Source organism: Phragmites australis, chromosome 15 (genome assembly GCF_958298935.1).
Source record: "Phragmites australis chromosome 15, lpPhrAust1.1, whole genome shotgun sequence".
In the NCBI taxonomy this organism is placed as follows: domain Eukaryota; kingdom Viridiplantae; phylum Streptophyta; class Magnoliopsida; order Poales; family Poaceae; genus Phragmites; species Phragmites australis.
In genome coordinates this window covers 22,419,134-22,433,729 of record NC_084935.1, presented here as the reverse complement: position 1 = coordinate 22,433,729, position 14,596 = coordinate 22,419,134, and the positions used below count along the sequence as shown (strand labels likewise).

The window sequence follows — 14,596 nt, the reverse complement described above, 5'->3', positions numbered from 1 at the left end:
AACCAGACCCGTGCTAAGCCTCTTCAAATGGCCAGTAGCTGAAGCGCGCTATTCTACCTAGTCTCTTCAAATGGCCTGACCGGGTATAGGAATGGGGTTGGGTGGTGGTAGCGCGAAACTAGTATGGCTAAGTGGGGAGAAGTGTGGGGATTATATGGAGAGGTAGAGTAGATATAAGCTATAAGAAATCACTAGGGTCACGTCGAGCCACTTAAAACCGAATCTAATATTACTTTAGAGAATAATGGTGCACTTCTATAGCAAATTGATCATTCGTGCTCTTATTGCTCGAGAACGACAATAGAAATATTGCATCAAACAAGTGCAATAAAGGCGCCGTCAAAAGACTGGAAAAGTAGTGGTTTATTTGTCTACTCGTCAGGAAAAGGAAAAGCCCTTAGCCCTTTTGTGCCGTGTGAAAGCTAAGACTGAAGAATGAATTACTGGCAGCCATCCGTCGTGTCCAAGATTGAAGATTCCATCAAGCAATGGCCTCTCTTTTCAGCAACATGTTTTTCACTCCCAATCTTTCACAATCTTTCCATCGACTCTGACCGTACGTAGAACAGGAAGCCAAAGCAATGGACACGCTGGTCAAATTCCGTAATCCATAGGCTTTTCAAAAGCGGATTAAAAAGGGAAAAGAGTTGTAATTTATGACGCATTAGCTTTCGCCAAAAGAAGATTGAGTGGAGGAACGAAGCTGCAATGGGGGAAAAAGTCGAGAAACGACGGACGGTGCTGGTGTGAGCGCTTTCCAGCTTTTAGCATCTGGGTCAGGGAACTCAGGTTTGAGAGTTCCGACGTGAGAAGGAACTCGATTATTACGTCATAAACCGAAATAGAAGTATTTTGTAATAAAGATTTTGGTAAAAAATACATTTGATTGTGCTGGGAAAATAAAGGGACCGGATGCATATATACATGGCAAGCATTAATGGGATTTTATCCAGCGTTCAATATTTGGCTGCCTTTTTTTACTAGGCACCTCCAACAATGTCAATTTCGACACTCGAAAATCCTGCTGATTTTGTTTGTGAGAATAGCACGCTCATCTTAGAAACAATACCGCTGATTTCGTTTGTGAGAAAAAAACGCTCATCTTTAAAAGTCATCCTGATTATATTAGTATAAAAGAATAGTTATCCAACACTGGGCACGAGCATCATGTTCGTTCCTGGACCTTGGAACAATGCTCCTGTCGCGTTTTTTACCAAGAAGTTGTAATGGTGTAACGTAAGTTGATGCGAATTTAATTTGCTCAGGAGAATTAGACGTCTCTGGTTGGCTCCCAATTCGTAGGAATTTTTTAAGCTTTGTGTTTCTCAATGTGAGCTAGCCGGCTTATTAATCATCTGGACACGGCTTTGAACTAGTAATCAGGGGTTGTTCCAGTACGGGGATGGATTTTTTTTCCTCTCCATCTCCAGAACCAATGATTGCAAATTTGCACACAAGAATGGTCGCTAAGTTTATTTTTTCATCTATTTTCTTTTTGAAATGAAGTCAATAATCATATTCCCATTCCTTGCAAAAAGAAAATCATCATATTCCCACTTGTAATGCAGCATAACATTTACATTCTCTAATTCGTCACCTAATGTGCCTAAGCACCAGGGATACCAAATGAGAAAATGTCATGCTGGCCCTGAAATTGTACACATCTACTCATTAGGATCAAGGAATCCGACAAGGCACTTCTCCAGGAGGAACTCTGCATTTACCCAAGCATGGTATTTATCTATAGCAAAGTTAAGGAATTATATCAAGAATTATATATGCTTGCACAATCAACAATCACAATCATGAAATAGTTAACAATCAGAATCATCAAAAGGTCAATCACAAATGCAGGAGCTGTAAAGGCGTGGTATCGATCATATGACCAAATATAATGGGCTGAGTATGCCCATGGGTTTTGGTACCACACCAACTTGCATGAAGAGAATAGTGTTCCTGTGTGAATCTGCAACAAGCAACAAGACAATTTCAGTGACAGTACGAAAATAATAATAGAAAGGATACTGAACAAAGCGGTGCAGTCTTTTCCAGAGGCTTTCATGAGCATATCAACTCCTGCAAATGTTCAAAATACTCAAGGTAAGTTAGGCAAATAAATCACAATATAGAAAATATATCACTTTTAAGGACCAACAAAAAAGGCTGTAACGGGAGAACAGTGGTTCTAAAACTCAAACAGAATATCTCTGTATGAGCTGAAGCTTATGGTTACCTCCAGGATGAAATTTCATGTATGGAGCAATATTGTACACACGACCTTTCAGAACTGTCCAAATACAATCACCAGTTTTATGCTGTTTAACTTCTTCCAAAGAAATTAACCTTCGGTTTGACTGTCCCTTCAACCCTATAGAAGAAAGCAATGCAACAGTTATTTCATCAATCATCAGAATGAACAACCAAGGAAAAACTCGCAAGCAGGCCAGGAAAAATGAGAGAACATGAACTCAACTATAATATAAGCATATAGTTCACTTCTAGTCAATCTCTGAAGTACAAAGGTCTGCGAGATCTTAAGATTTGGCACTATCAAGGTGAGCGGTGTCTAGCTGCATAAATAAGAAGTGATATTTCTGACACTAACATTCCTGTTTATAATTTTACACTAATTTTAGTGTCTTTTACACAAGGAAACTATTCAATCACCAACTTGTCCCACGAAGTTAATACACCTACCCTCAAGTTTATTATGTCCATGAGTAAAAAGAGAAAAAGACCATCTCATTAGCTCTTCACCAAAAGCTTATTAGGAAACATATCAATATGCCCTTCAGTAAGATGACAGCCAAAGACCCTTTAGGAATCCAATAGCAGTTATCTTCAACAAAACTTAAACATATAACAGAAAGCATACATATAGGAGCTAGTACTCCAGTAGAGCCATCAGCCATACAATTCAAAAGTTCAGAATAATATAACTGACACAACACCCAGGCGTAAGGCCAAATGGTACAACTGTTCAACTAGACAAAACCAGTTCTCCAGGGAAAAACTAATTGGAATGGTGAATGGATCTCAAAATAATTGATATGAACTACTCATCAAGGTAAAAATTGAATCTCTCAAGCTGGCAATTTTTCTTTTATACTGATATAAACCTCCAAGGACCTAACTAGCCGGCAAAGATAATAGCCTTTTCTTAGACTTAAGCAATAAGTTGGTCACAAGCAAAAGAAAGGAGTTCAGTAATTACTGAAGAAATTAATGAGTTTAATCATGTCAGTTAATTATAGCACATTCAATGGTATGGTTTTCGAAACGTACTACCCCTTAACTGTCATTTGCAGGGTCTGGGAGAGGCATTAATTATGCCGCAGCATCAAGCAATCCATTAATAACAGATAGTCCAAACTGCCAAAAATCATCAAACAGTACCAACTGATGCCTTTTACAAATTACCTGCCAAATCAGGATGTGTACGTGTCAGCTTTAACCAATCCATTTGGCTATAGCCCTTCTCAAAAGGAACCTTTGCGCGTGCTGGAGGTTTCTTCAATGAAGGTTTTGGCTGAGTTACATTTGATTCTGCACCCTTGCTTGTTTGTATAACTGGTTCTTTTACATTACAGTCTTGCAGTGAAACACTGACAATACTACCAGATATGGAGTTAGATCTTCCATCTTTATCTGAATCATTAGTTTGCAGCTCTCTTTTCTTTGAAATGCTTGCACTATCACCACGAACATCCTCGAGTGTCATACTTGCCACAGGAATGCCTTTAGGAGATCCTAGTTGTCCATCATTTTCTGCAGAACTAACCTGAATAACAAATATACAACAAAAGTTCTTAGAAACTAGATTAGAAAGTAAGCAAGAAAAAAAAGTAAATTGAGAAGCCACCTGTAAGTTTCTAAGTCAAGCCATTGAAGGCTCTTAACAACTCAAAAGACGAACAATTACAGAAGCTTTTGACCATTTGAAAAACAAATTAACAAGTCATCATGCAATTAAAGTGTATTCAGTGAAGGTGAAGAATATCAAGTGTATTCAGTGAAGGTGAAGATGGTAAACAGTTTGTACGTATCTACTACTTTTGGTAGCATCCAAGTTCAAAAGGCAAACATAAAGAAAAGGGTCATGAAGTGACAACTCAATGAAGATGGACCATCTACTTGTACAATTGACTATGCCTTTCTTGATAGAACAGCATCAAGACAGATATTTCCTAGAGTAAATATTAAAAAGAAATCAGTGTAGTCCCTCTCCCATTGTGTCTGCTTTATTCTTATGTTCTCTCCCTTTCTTATTTCCTCTCTTGAATTATTCCCATAATGTTTGAATATTACCTATGTAACTACTAATTTCCAAAATGACCCTAATATCAGTGAAACCATTGATTTCATGCTTCTTGCAGATCATTTAAGTAATCCTGACGATTTAAGATTTCCAACGATTCTTTTTTGTGTATGTCGGTGTATTGAGTAAAGAGGTACCCTGACAAGCGGGCCCCGCGAGAGATATAACGGCCAGAGGCGTATATTTCCTAAAATTGGTCGGTCCTGCGACCAGGGTATGATTCCCGCGACCAGTACAAGGCATATGCGACTAGTCTCCCTGCACCATCGCATAAACCCGCGACCGGCCTCACTGGTCGCAAGGCCGGATCTGACACAACCCGTCCAATCGCATTTATTGACATCCACTCAAGTGTTTTTTTTTCCCCAGGCGCCAACTCCAGTGAATGAAGTCATGGACAGCACAGAGGGGCATTATCCCGTCTCATAGCATTAAATGCTACGGAGTGGGACTTTTGCAGGTCGACGCGGCGCCACACTGCGGATGAGACGTTGTTAGCAGGCCGATCAAGCAAGTGATCGGGGACGGCACAAAGGGGCATTGCTACATCCTGTAGCATTAAATGTTGCGGAGTGAGACTTTGTAGATCAGCACAGCGGCGCAAGGCGATGAGATATACTGAGCCCTCTGAGCAAGTGGACACGCCTGGTCCTCCTTAATGATAGCTTGAGTTAGATATTAGGATGAGCAGTGTCTTCTGTTTGGACCGATATGTAAGTTCCCCTCCTTCCTACTATATAAAGGGATGAGGACCCCGTTTGTAGATAAGGGTAGATCAAATCTGGTAGCCAGCTAGAACTAACTTTGTAACTAATTGAGATCCTGCATAACACAATACACAAGACGTAGGACTATTATTCTCCGAGAGGCCTGAACCTGTATAACTCTATCTGTCCCTCCATCGTACGCGCACACATCAATTCCTAAAATGCCGTTCACGCACCCTCTGTCCAGCATACCCCGAAATCATTATCAGGGACTAACCCTCGACATTTGGCGCGCCAGGTAGGGAGGCGCGTTTTTGTCATTTCAGCAAAAAGGGGACAAGCAGACATACCGTACGCCTTCCCCCCTGCAGGGAGGCATCGGAAGGCTCCACCCCATCGCCGGGACCCCGAGACCGCCGTCTCTCCCCCCAGGCGCGTGCCGCCGCCCAACAACAAGTGGCTCCCTGTTATGGGATAGAGTGCAACGCCCTATCCACCCGGTTACGGGAGATGCACTGGCTCGACAAATTTCGGTCAGTCCTACCCGAAAAGTATGACGGCTCAAACAATTCGGATGAGTTCCTGCAAATCTACACCACCATAGTGCATGTTGTGGGAAGCCATAGAAAGGCCATGGCCAACTACTTCCCTATCGTATTGACCGGTTCCGCCCGGTCCTAACTGATGAACCTCCCCCATGGGTCAGTTTACTCCGAGGAGGACCTGTGCAACTAGTTCGTCGCCAATTTCCAAAGAACCTACACCCGATCAGGGGTCGAGTACGACCTATATCAAGTCTAGCAGCAACAAGGAGAGTCGCTGCTAGACTTCATACAGCGTTTCACCGAATGCCGAAACACCATTACAAGGATCACGGGAGAGTAGGTGATCATAGCGTTCAAGCGAGGGGATCAACGACCAGAAAATGATTGAGAAGCTAACCACCCGGGCAATCCGAAGCACAACTGAGCTCTTCGAGCTCGCAGGCCGCCGAGGCTCGAGAGCGACAGATTGACGACAGGAAGCAACCTGCTTCCGACCAGCCCACCTCTTCCAAAGGGGTCGATCGGAAGGACAAGAAGAGCAAGCGCAATGCCGCACCTCCCGAGGTCTTGGCGGTCGAGCAAACCAGCCTAACACGCCGACACTTCGAGAAGAAAGACAGGAAAAAGGATTGGGCCTACTGCCCGATCCACCGTACAGACACCCACGATCTGATCGAGTGCAAGGTCGTTCGAGGCATCATCGACCAGGAGCTCGAGGAGCGTAAGCACAAGCACGACAAGGACGATGAGGACGGGACCGCCCTCGAACAGTCGACACTAGGATACCAGCAGGCCGATCACATGGTCCACCACATCTTCAGAGTCGCCACGACATATTCCTCTAACAGGGAATACAAGTCAGTGGTCCGGGAGGTGTGGGCGACCGCTTCAGACCCGAACCCGCGCCTAAAGTGGTCGGAGGTCCTGCTCACTTTCAACCAGGCTGACCACCTTGCGTGTGTCAGACGCCCTGGTCGCTACCCCATTGTGGTCGAACCCTGCGTCCCTCTTCCTCGAATCCACTAGCTAGTTGACTCAACGGCCGCAGCAATCTGTTATGTTTCTTAGATGCTCGATCGGGATACCATCAGATTAGTATGTTTAGAGAAGATGAGGAAAAGACGGCTTTTGTTACACCCTTTGGGGTCTTTTGCTATGTAGAAATGTCTTTTGGCTTAAAAAGCGTCGATGTCACTTACCAACGATGTATTCAACTCATTCTCCGACCACAGCTCAGAAGATACGTCGACGCATACGTGGATGATGTGGTTGTCAAAAGCAGGACCAAGACACACCTGGTCGCAGAACTTAAAGAATCGTTCGACAATCTCCGGAAGTACCGCATGAAGCTGAACCCGGAGAAGTGTACGTTCGGGGTTCCGTCAGAGAAGTTGCTCAGATTCCTTGTGTCCCATCAAGGGATAGAGGCGAACCCTGATAAGATCAGGACCATCGACCAGATGAGATCCCCGACAAGGTTAAAGGAGGTTCAAAAACTAACAGGATGCATTGCTGCTCTGAGCAGGTTCATCTCAAGGCTAGGGGAGATGGGACTACCACTCTTCAAACTCCTGAAGAAAAACGACCACTTCCAATGGACCCCGGAGGTAGAGGCGGCCTTTCAAGAGCTCAAAAGGTACCTCTCCTCCCATCCCGTACTAACCACGCCTCGACCTGACGAGGAGCTTTTGCTCTATGTTGCCTCAACATCATAGGTCACGAGCACGGTTCTGATCGTCGAGCGGGAAGGCCTCCAGTGACCAGTGTATTACGTCAGTGAGGTCCTGCACGACGCGAAGGCTCGGTACCTACAGGCTCAGAAACTGCTATACGTCATCCTAATGGCCTCTCGCAAGCTCAGACAGGGGATTCAATCTCCAGTTCATCCCCCGAACATCAAACAAGTCCCGGGGGCTGGCCGATTTTGTAGCCTAGTGGTCGTCCTTCGAGTCCGAGCAAGTACAACGACTACAGGCAGACGAATACTGGACCATGTACTTTGATGGATCGTTCACACTAGAGGGAGCCAGGGATGGAGTGGTTCTAACCTCACCTACTGGCGACATCCTCAGGTACGTAGTTCAATTATATTTTCCAGCCACTAATAACACTGTTGAATATGAGGACCTCTTGTCCGGAATACAAGCAGTCTCCACACTTGAGATTAAATGATTATTAGTGATAAGAGACTCGCTACTAGTCGTGAACCAGATGCAAAAGGAGTTTCAGTGCTCTGACCCGACAATGGCGGCATGCCGAAGTCAGAAGACTAGAGCGACGCTTCATTGGTTTTGAGATCAAGCACGTCCCTCGCAAAGACAACTTACTAGCTGATGAGCTGACCCGTCTAGCTTCTTCTCGTGAACCTATTCTAGTCGGAGTTTTTGAAGAAAGACTCTTACGACCATCCACCGCTGTCTCGGACCAAGGTGAAGGGGGTGCTCTGCTCGGAAACAGAGCATCCGAGGCAATACCTTTGGAGGCAACACCTCCTTCGGTGTCGTCGACCTCAGGTGACCATCATATGGTCGCCCTGCTTGATTCGGGTACGACCTGGGCGGATCAGATCTTAGACTACGTTCAAATTTGAGCAGTCCTTGACGATGATGTGTCAGCCGAAAAGGTCTCGCGGTAAGCCCGCAGATACTCCTTGGTAGAGGAACGCCTCTATCGCCGAGAGAGCAACGGCCTTTTATTGAAATGCATCGCTCAGGAAGAGGGGGCACAGTGCTCTCTAATATCCACGAAGGCATATGTGGTAGCCACGCTTCATATCGCACCCTAGTCAGAAAAGGGTTCCGGCAAGGATTCTATTGGTTCACTGCCCTCTAGGATGCCTACGAGCTAATGAAACAGTGCAAGTCGTGACAGTACCACGGCCGAAATACCAACCTACCAGCCCAGACATTGCAAACCATACCACTCTCTTGACCTTTCGCTGTCTGGGAGCTCGATATCGTAGGACCGTTCCCTAAAATCCCAGACGGTTTTGAGTCCCTGTTTATGGCAATCGACAAATTCACTAAGTGGATCGAGACCGAGCCCGTCAGGAAGATGACTGCCACAGCCGCAATTAAGTTTATACGAGGGCTGGTAGTACGGTTTGGCAGTCCAAACCGCATAATCACGGACAACGGAACTCAATTCACCAGTAGTCCTCCAAAGCAACAGACAAGTCGAAAGGGCGAATGGGATGATACTGCAAAGGATTAAAACTCAGGTCTTCGACCGGCTTAAAAGCTATTCGAGACGCTAGGTGGACGAACTCACCACAGCATTCTGGTCGTTGCAAATGACCTCTAGCCGGGTCACAGCCGAAACCCCTTCTTGGTTTCGACGCCGAAGCAATGCTCCCCTCTGAAATCACCCTTCAGTCGCCTCGAGTCAACAATTACTCAGATAACGACCAGGTGGCACGACAGGAGGATGACATAAACCTGATCGAAGAGTTCCGTGATCACGCTTTAATTCGAGTCACCCGTTATCAGCAGAGCCTCAGGCGCTACCACAACCGAAAGGTGCGAAAGCGAACACTGGTCGTAAGCGACTTCGTCTTTAGGCAAATCCAAAATAAAGCCGATCGGAATAAACTCTCCCCTAAATGGAAAGGACCCTACAAAGTGGTCGCTATCACCCGACCTAGCGCGGTCAAGCTAGCCATGGATGATGGTCGTGAATTACACAACTCTTGGAACATCGCCTTGTTACGCAGGTTCTATATGGAGAGTCGCTCGAAGACGGGCTTATCTTTTTATTTTGTAGGGCCTTCCGGACGAGCGTGGAATACAACTCGTAAGTTCTTAAATTCAAAAAAAAAAAAAAACTCACACTCTGTTTTGCAGGACTTCACAACCAAATCACGGGCTCCTGATATATTGATTATCCGACCACAACACACGACCACGCTCGATGGCCACTACGGAACTTAGTAACCAAGATGTCAAACGAACAGGAGGCCAGGGACAACGACCACAAGGCCACAAGTCCTCGCTAGGGCCGAGCGCTACTCGCCCCCGACGGACTTGTCGAGTCGTGTCATGTTCCGCGCACCAAGAATCTGACTAGCGTGCGGAATAGAACAAGAACAGGCATCCAACCCCCACGTTTTTTCATTCATGGAAAGGTTAGGTTACAAGCCGACTAGTTACATCCAATCGGACTAACTATCCTATTAAATGCCTGCCATATCCTCCCTGACTCAAGCGGCTAGCGCAAAGTTAACAGAAAGGGTCCACGGAACTCTCGCCCTTATTTGCCCGTGGATAAGTCAAGGAACCTCTTATACTCCTCTTTGGAGCGGTAGCTCGCTACTCCAGGGATCGGACGATGACCAGCATAAGATCCAAGGAAGGTGGTCGACGTAAAGACCCTGTTAGGGCTGCTGACTAGCGCCAACGCACCCTGCAAACCTCCCTTCTGCTTCATCTCTAACTTTTTCTCTTCATCGATCTACTTCTCCAGAAGATCCCAATCGACCCCTTCCTCGTCATCGGAGATATCGATGACCTCGACCGAGGGATCCGCCCGGGCGGGAGATCGAGACGGACCGGTAGGGGGCGGCCTTCTATGGAAGGGCGTGAGTTCGATGGTCACCGGCTTCAACCTTTCAAGCATACCCGCGACAACCGCTGCCTCCGGAAGCACCACAGCGATCGCATCCGGAGCCGGAGGCGACTCTGCCCCCGCCAAGCCGTCCGAGATCATCGACCTCTTCGACGATGAAGGAGGGGAGTATGCCATGGCCTCAGGGCCTGCAAACACTACGGAGCAAAACGCGGGACGAGATGAAGGCGAATGGATTCTATGCACTAAAGGCTTGAGGGTGAGAAGAAAGACGAGGGGGTGGTTCAAAAGGCCATCAAGCACTCCTCTTTTAAACCACAGCGACACCCCAAGCAGCGTGGCCTTCAAACCGCTCGAAACCCGAGGGGGCGCACAAAAGGAACAAAGAGTCCTTCAGGTCCAGCGACAATCGATATCTCTCTCTCGTAACCTCTTTTTTCCCTCTCAGGACATTTAAACCGCCCCACGTGACACGAAGTTCAGAGTTGCACTCTGAAGACTGACAGCGTCAATGACCACTCCCTAGGCAGACTACGTCCGCCCGGGGCCCAACAGGCCGGGCCACGGTCACAAGGAAGCTCAGGGGCTACTGTCGGTATATTGAGTAAAAGGGTGCCATGGCAAATGGGCCCCGCGAGGGATATAACGGCCAGAGACATATATTTCATAAAATTGGCCGGTCACGTGACTAGGGTATGGTTCCCGCGGCCAGTACAAGGCATACGCGACCAGTCTCCCTGTGCCATAGCATAAACCCGCGATCGGACTCACTGGTCGCAGAGCCGGATCTAACACAACCTGTTCAATCGCATTTATTGACATCTACTCAAGTATTTTCCTTCCCTAGACGCCAACTCAAGTGGACGAAGTCATGGACGACGTAGAGGGGCATTGTCCTGTCTCTGCAAGTCGACGCGGTGTCGCACGACGGACAGGACGTTATCAACTGGCCAATCAAGCAAGTGGTCAGGGACGGCACAAAGGGGCATTGCTCCATCCCGTAGCATTAAATGCTGCGGATTGAGACTTTGCAGACCAGCACAGTGACGCACGGCGATGAGATATACTGAGCCCTCCGAGCAAGTGGACATGTTTGGTCCTCCATAATGATGGTTTGTGTTAGATATTAGAATAAGCATAATCAGACCCACATATAAGTTCTCCTCCTCTATACTATATAAATGATGAGTACCCTGTTTGTAGACAAGGGTAGATCAAATCTGGCAACCAGCTAGAACTACCTCTGTAGCCAATTGAGATCCTCCATAACACGACACACAAGACGTAGAGCTGTTATCCTCCGAAAGGTCTGAACCTATATAACTCCTTGTGTCCCTGAGTCTATCGTATGCGCACACATCAATTCCTAAAACGCCATTCACGCACCTGCTGTCTAGCATACCCAAAATTAACCCTCGACGGTGTAAAGCAAAGAGCATACAGATGCTTAACCAAATACAATAAAGCATAAGGCCAATAAAACCAACCAGTCACAATCTATAGGATTATTGCTCAATAACTAGTGATATGTCCATAATACTCTGTAACTCCCGCAAGCATGATTAATTGATCACGAGGATCTTGTAATACCCTTCTAGCAGGAAAAGCTCTGATAGAGAATGATATAAAGCAACAGACCAAAAAATAAAAGCAGCAACGAGTAAATGATCACCGGGGTGTTAGTGACACAGAGAGTAGAACACATGCCTTGCAGAAGGTGAAGTCAGATGAACCTTCGTCTGCCATCTCAAAGCGAAGGTAGCCTGTCCGAGCGTACTTACGAAAGACAGATCGCCTTTCCCACAATGTATTTGCGAACACTCCAACCCCAAGTATACCCTGGTTCATTGACAACATGAAATACCTGAGCAGCCATATAACTTAATTATTGCCAATCAAATCTAGGATCGATTCATCCTTCAGGGTTGCAATGCCTCACAACAAGCAACTAACAGTCACTGTAAACAACGTCACGAGGAGGGAAAGCCTTCCACCTTGACCTAACTGGATCAGATCATCTCCAACGAATTGAGAATCGTAGTAGACGACATTGAACCACGAACCCCAATTTTTTTTGGAGAATTAACTGCTAGTAATACCCCCACTATTCCAGAAAGAAGGATTTGGATTCGATTTTTCAGATGGAATAAAAGATCCTGCAGACAGGAACTGGCTCTTACAACAACCCATCCAATCCAAGCAAGAGGCTAGGTTCCTTACCAACGAGCTCGTCGCGCACGCCCTTCACGCAAGCCCGCAAACCAAAGCCACCCGCGAAGCTTCACCACTCAATGTCGTCGCCGAGATCCACGGCGTCCGACCAGGCGCTGCCGCCCGTGCCCTCACCCCTGCGTCTATGCGCCTGCCGCCTGGCTGCCCACCTTTCGCTCGATCCTGCTGCGAAACACGTCGGTCCGATCTATGTTTTGGAGGAGCAGAAGGATTTGGCGAGAGAAGAATCCCTCCGAGGTGGGCGGCGTGGCGCGCTTCGGTGGAAGCAGGCCTGAAGTCACGCACGCGCTGGCCGGAGAGGGCTTGATGAAGGTGTGGGGGTTTGGGATGAGCGGGCCAGGAAGCCGGGAGGAACCCGCGGACGTCGACCGGTGTCCTCGCCTCGCCACCGCCGCCGTTTGGTAGGTAGGGGACGAAGAGGTCAGGGGATGGTATATTTGACACGGGATTAAAAAGTTGACTTTTTTGCAAGGAATTAAAAAGTTGTCTTATTTTTGCAAGGAATTAAAAAGTCGACTGTGCCATCTACCATCGTACACCATGGTGCATTGGTGTGAGGAAATTGATAATTTGACATCCATAAAGTTAGGCTTTAATAATTTGCCATCATAATAATAAGCCACCTTAATTTAAGGTCATTGTGGACAATTTTACCTATAGTCTCACCTGCCAGCTATCTTGTCGTTGTCGCTAAGCTGTCGCATCAACCCGCGCATCCATTTGTCATGCCTTCTTCCCACTTGCTCGCCCTCCTCCTCCCCTCCTCATGGCCCTATAGCTACTACTCATCGCGCCACAGCCCACGCCATCGGGAGTGAGGGTGTCGACATCGCATGAGGACGACTTGCACTGCCTCTAGGGCATCAAGTCCGACCTCCGTATCCCGAACAAGCGCCTCATGTCCTGGTCCTTCACCAACACCTCTGGCGGTGCCGTCTGCGAGTTTAGCGATGTCTCCTGTTGGAACCCACAGGAGTCATGCGTCAGTGCGCTCTCGCTCTCCGGGTTCGGCCTCCAAGGCCTCGTCCCCTCCTCGCTCCAGTAGCAGTACTGCCGTGTCGCCACCACGCTCGACCTCTCTGATAACACGCTCGAGGGCTAGATCTCCGCCTCCCTTGCACGGCTCGACCAGCTCAAGTCGCTCGACCTCTCGGAGAACTGCCTTGATGGCCAGATCCTACCCCAGGTCAGCGCAAGCTTCCCGAAGGAATCCTTCTCCGGGAAGTCAAGCCTTTGTGCCCTCCCCCATGTCTTCACATTGCAGTTGCGGGCTGGGGGAGCCGGGCTTGGCATTGTTATTGTTGGTGTGGCCTTCAATGCTACAGCATCGCTGCTCCTCGCCTACTTCTTCTAGCGGTGCACCGGGAAGAGGAAGAGAGGGCGTCGTCACCATAAGCGCGGTGCCACAAGTCTAAGAAGAGGATATAGGTGAAGAAGAGAACAAGGTAGCTAACAGGTGAGACCATGGGCAAAATTGTCCACAGTGGTAGTGAATCAAGGTGTCTCATCTTTACAGTCGATGGCTATCATGGATCTGGACATGGGTAGCCCAACCATAGGCTCTAAATCCGAAGAAAAAACGTGAAAAACATGCCCCTACTTAGCGTGCAAACTGTTGGGGGATAATCCCTGACAATGAATCCAGGGTGTATCGGATGACAAGCGTATTGATCTACGTTTCAAGTGGGTTTGTATCGAACTAACTCAAGAACACAAGGATTTATCCAAGTTTGGACCTCCTGTGGTATAATAACCATACGTCCTATGTATTTTCCTGTAGACTGAGTGAACTTGTTATAGAGTGTGTTCTCTATTATCCTTACAAGTCCAGCCCTCCCCTTTATATAACAAGGGAAAATGTGTACATACAAACAGACCGTGCCAAACGCTGCGACAGATCTACCCCTGACGAAGCCAACTACCCCTAGCCCATCATGACGTCGGATAGACATGCACGCTCTGCCCTGGTCGCCCTGCACGTCCTGTCCCATCATCGAACGTCATCACGCTCACCGGCCAGGTCATAACGTAGCATTAAATACTACAGGACGGGTCACTACTTCACCACGCTTGCCCACGACCTCACTCGCCGAAAGAAAATGTCCGGAAAGGAAAACACTTAAGTGGATGACATTAAATATGTCCTGATAGGTTAGATAAATACCTGCCCTACGACTAGCAAGGGCTGGTCGCTAGGTTTCCATCTGCAACTAGGGGGCTGGTTGCACTAG

At 47.3% G+C, this 14,596-nt stretch overlaps 1 protein-coding gene across 2 annotated transcripts; it reads right to left on the bottom strand.

Annotated features, from left to right (window-relative positions):
• Positions 1 to 1,501: 1,501 nt before the first annotated feature.
• LOC133893339 (cytochrome b5 domain-containing protein RLF-like) lies at positions 1,502 to 12,814 on the bottom strand. 2 transcript variants are annotated; one of them, XM_062334339.1, is made up of 6 exons: positions 12,354 to 12,810; positions 11,841 to 11,972; positions 3,421 to 3,781; positions 2,234 to 2,368; positions 2,026 to 2,076; positions 1,502 to 1,741 (listed from the first exon to the last, which is right to left on the bottom strand). In XM_062334339.1, exons 2-6 carry the CDS (start codon positions 11,877 to 11,879, stop codon positions 1,665 to 1,667), a joined length of 663 nt encoding a protein of 220 aa, XP_062190323.1. In that variant the 5' UTR covers positions 11,880 to 11,972; positions 12,354 to 12,810; the 3' UTR covers positions 1,502 to 1,664. The 2 variants fall into 2 exon arrangements, with proteins under 2 accessions (XP_062190323.1, XP_062190322.1); XM_062334338.1 differs by lacking the exon at positions 1,502 to 1,741 and having other exon boundaries at positions 1,748 to 2,076; positions 12,354 to 12,814.
• Positions 12,815 to 14,596: the final 1,782 nt, after the last annotated feature.

What these genes read in the sequence shown, in the direction of transcription:
- LOC133893339 (XM_062334338.1), bottom strand. Translation starts at nt 11,879, where the DNA reads ATGGCAGACGAAGGTTCATCTGACTTCACCTTCTGCAAG. An exon ending in CTGACTTCACCTTCTGCAAG is followed by an intron (nt 3,782 to 11,840) that starts GCATGTGTTCTA and finishes TTTGTTATTCAG; the next exon opens with GTTAGTTCTGCAGAAAATGA. An exon ending in CATGAAATTTCATCCTGGAG is followed by an intron (nt 2,077 to 2,233) that starts GTAACCATAAGC and finishes GAACATTTGCAG; the next exon opens with GAGTTGATATGCTCATGAAA.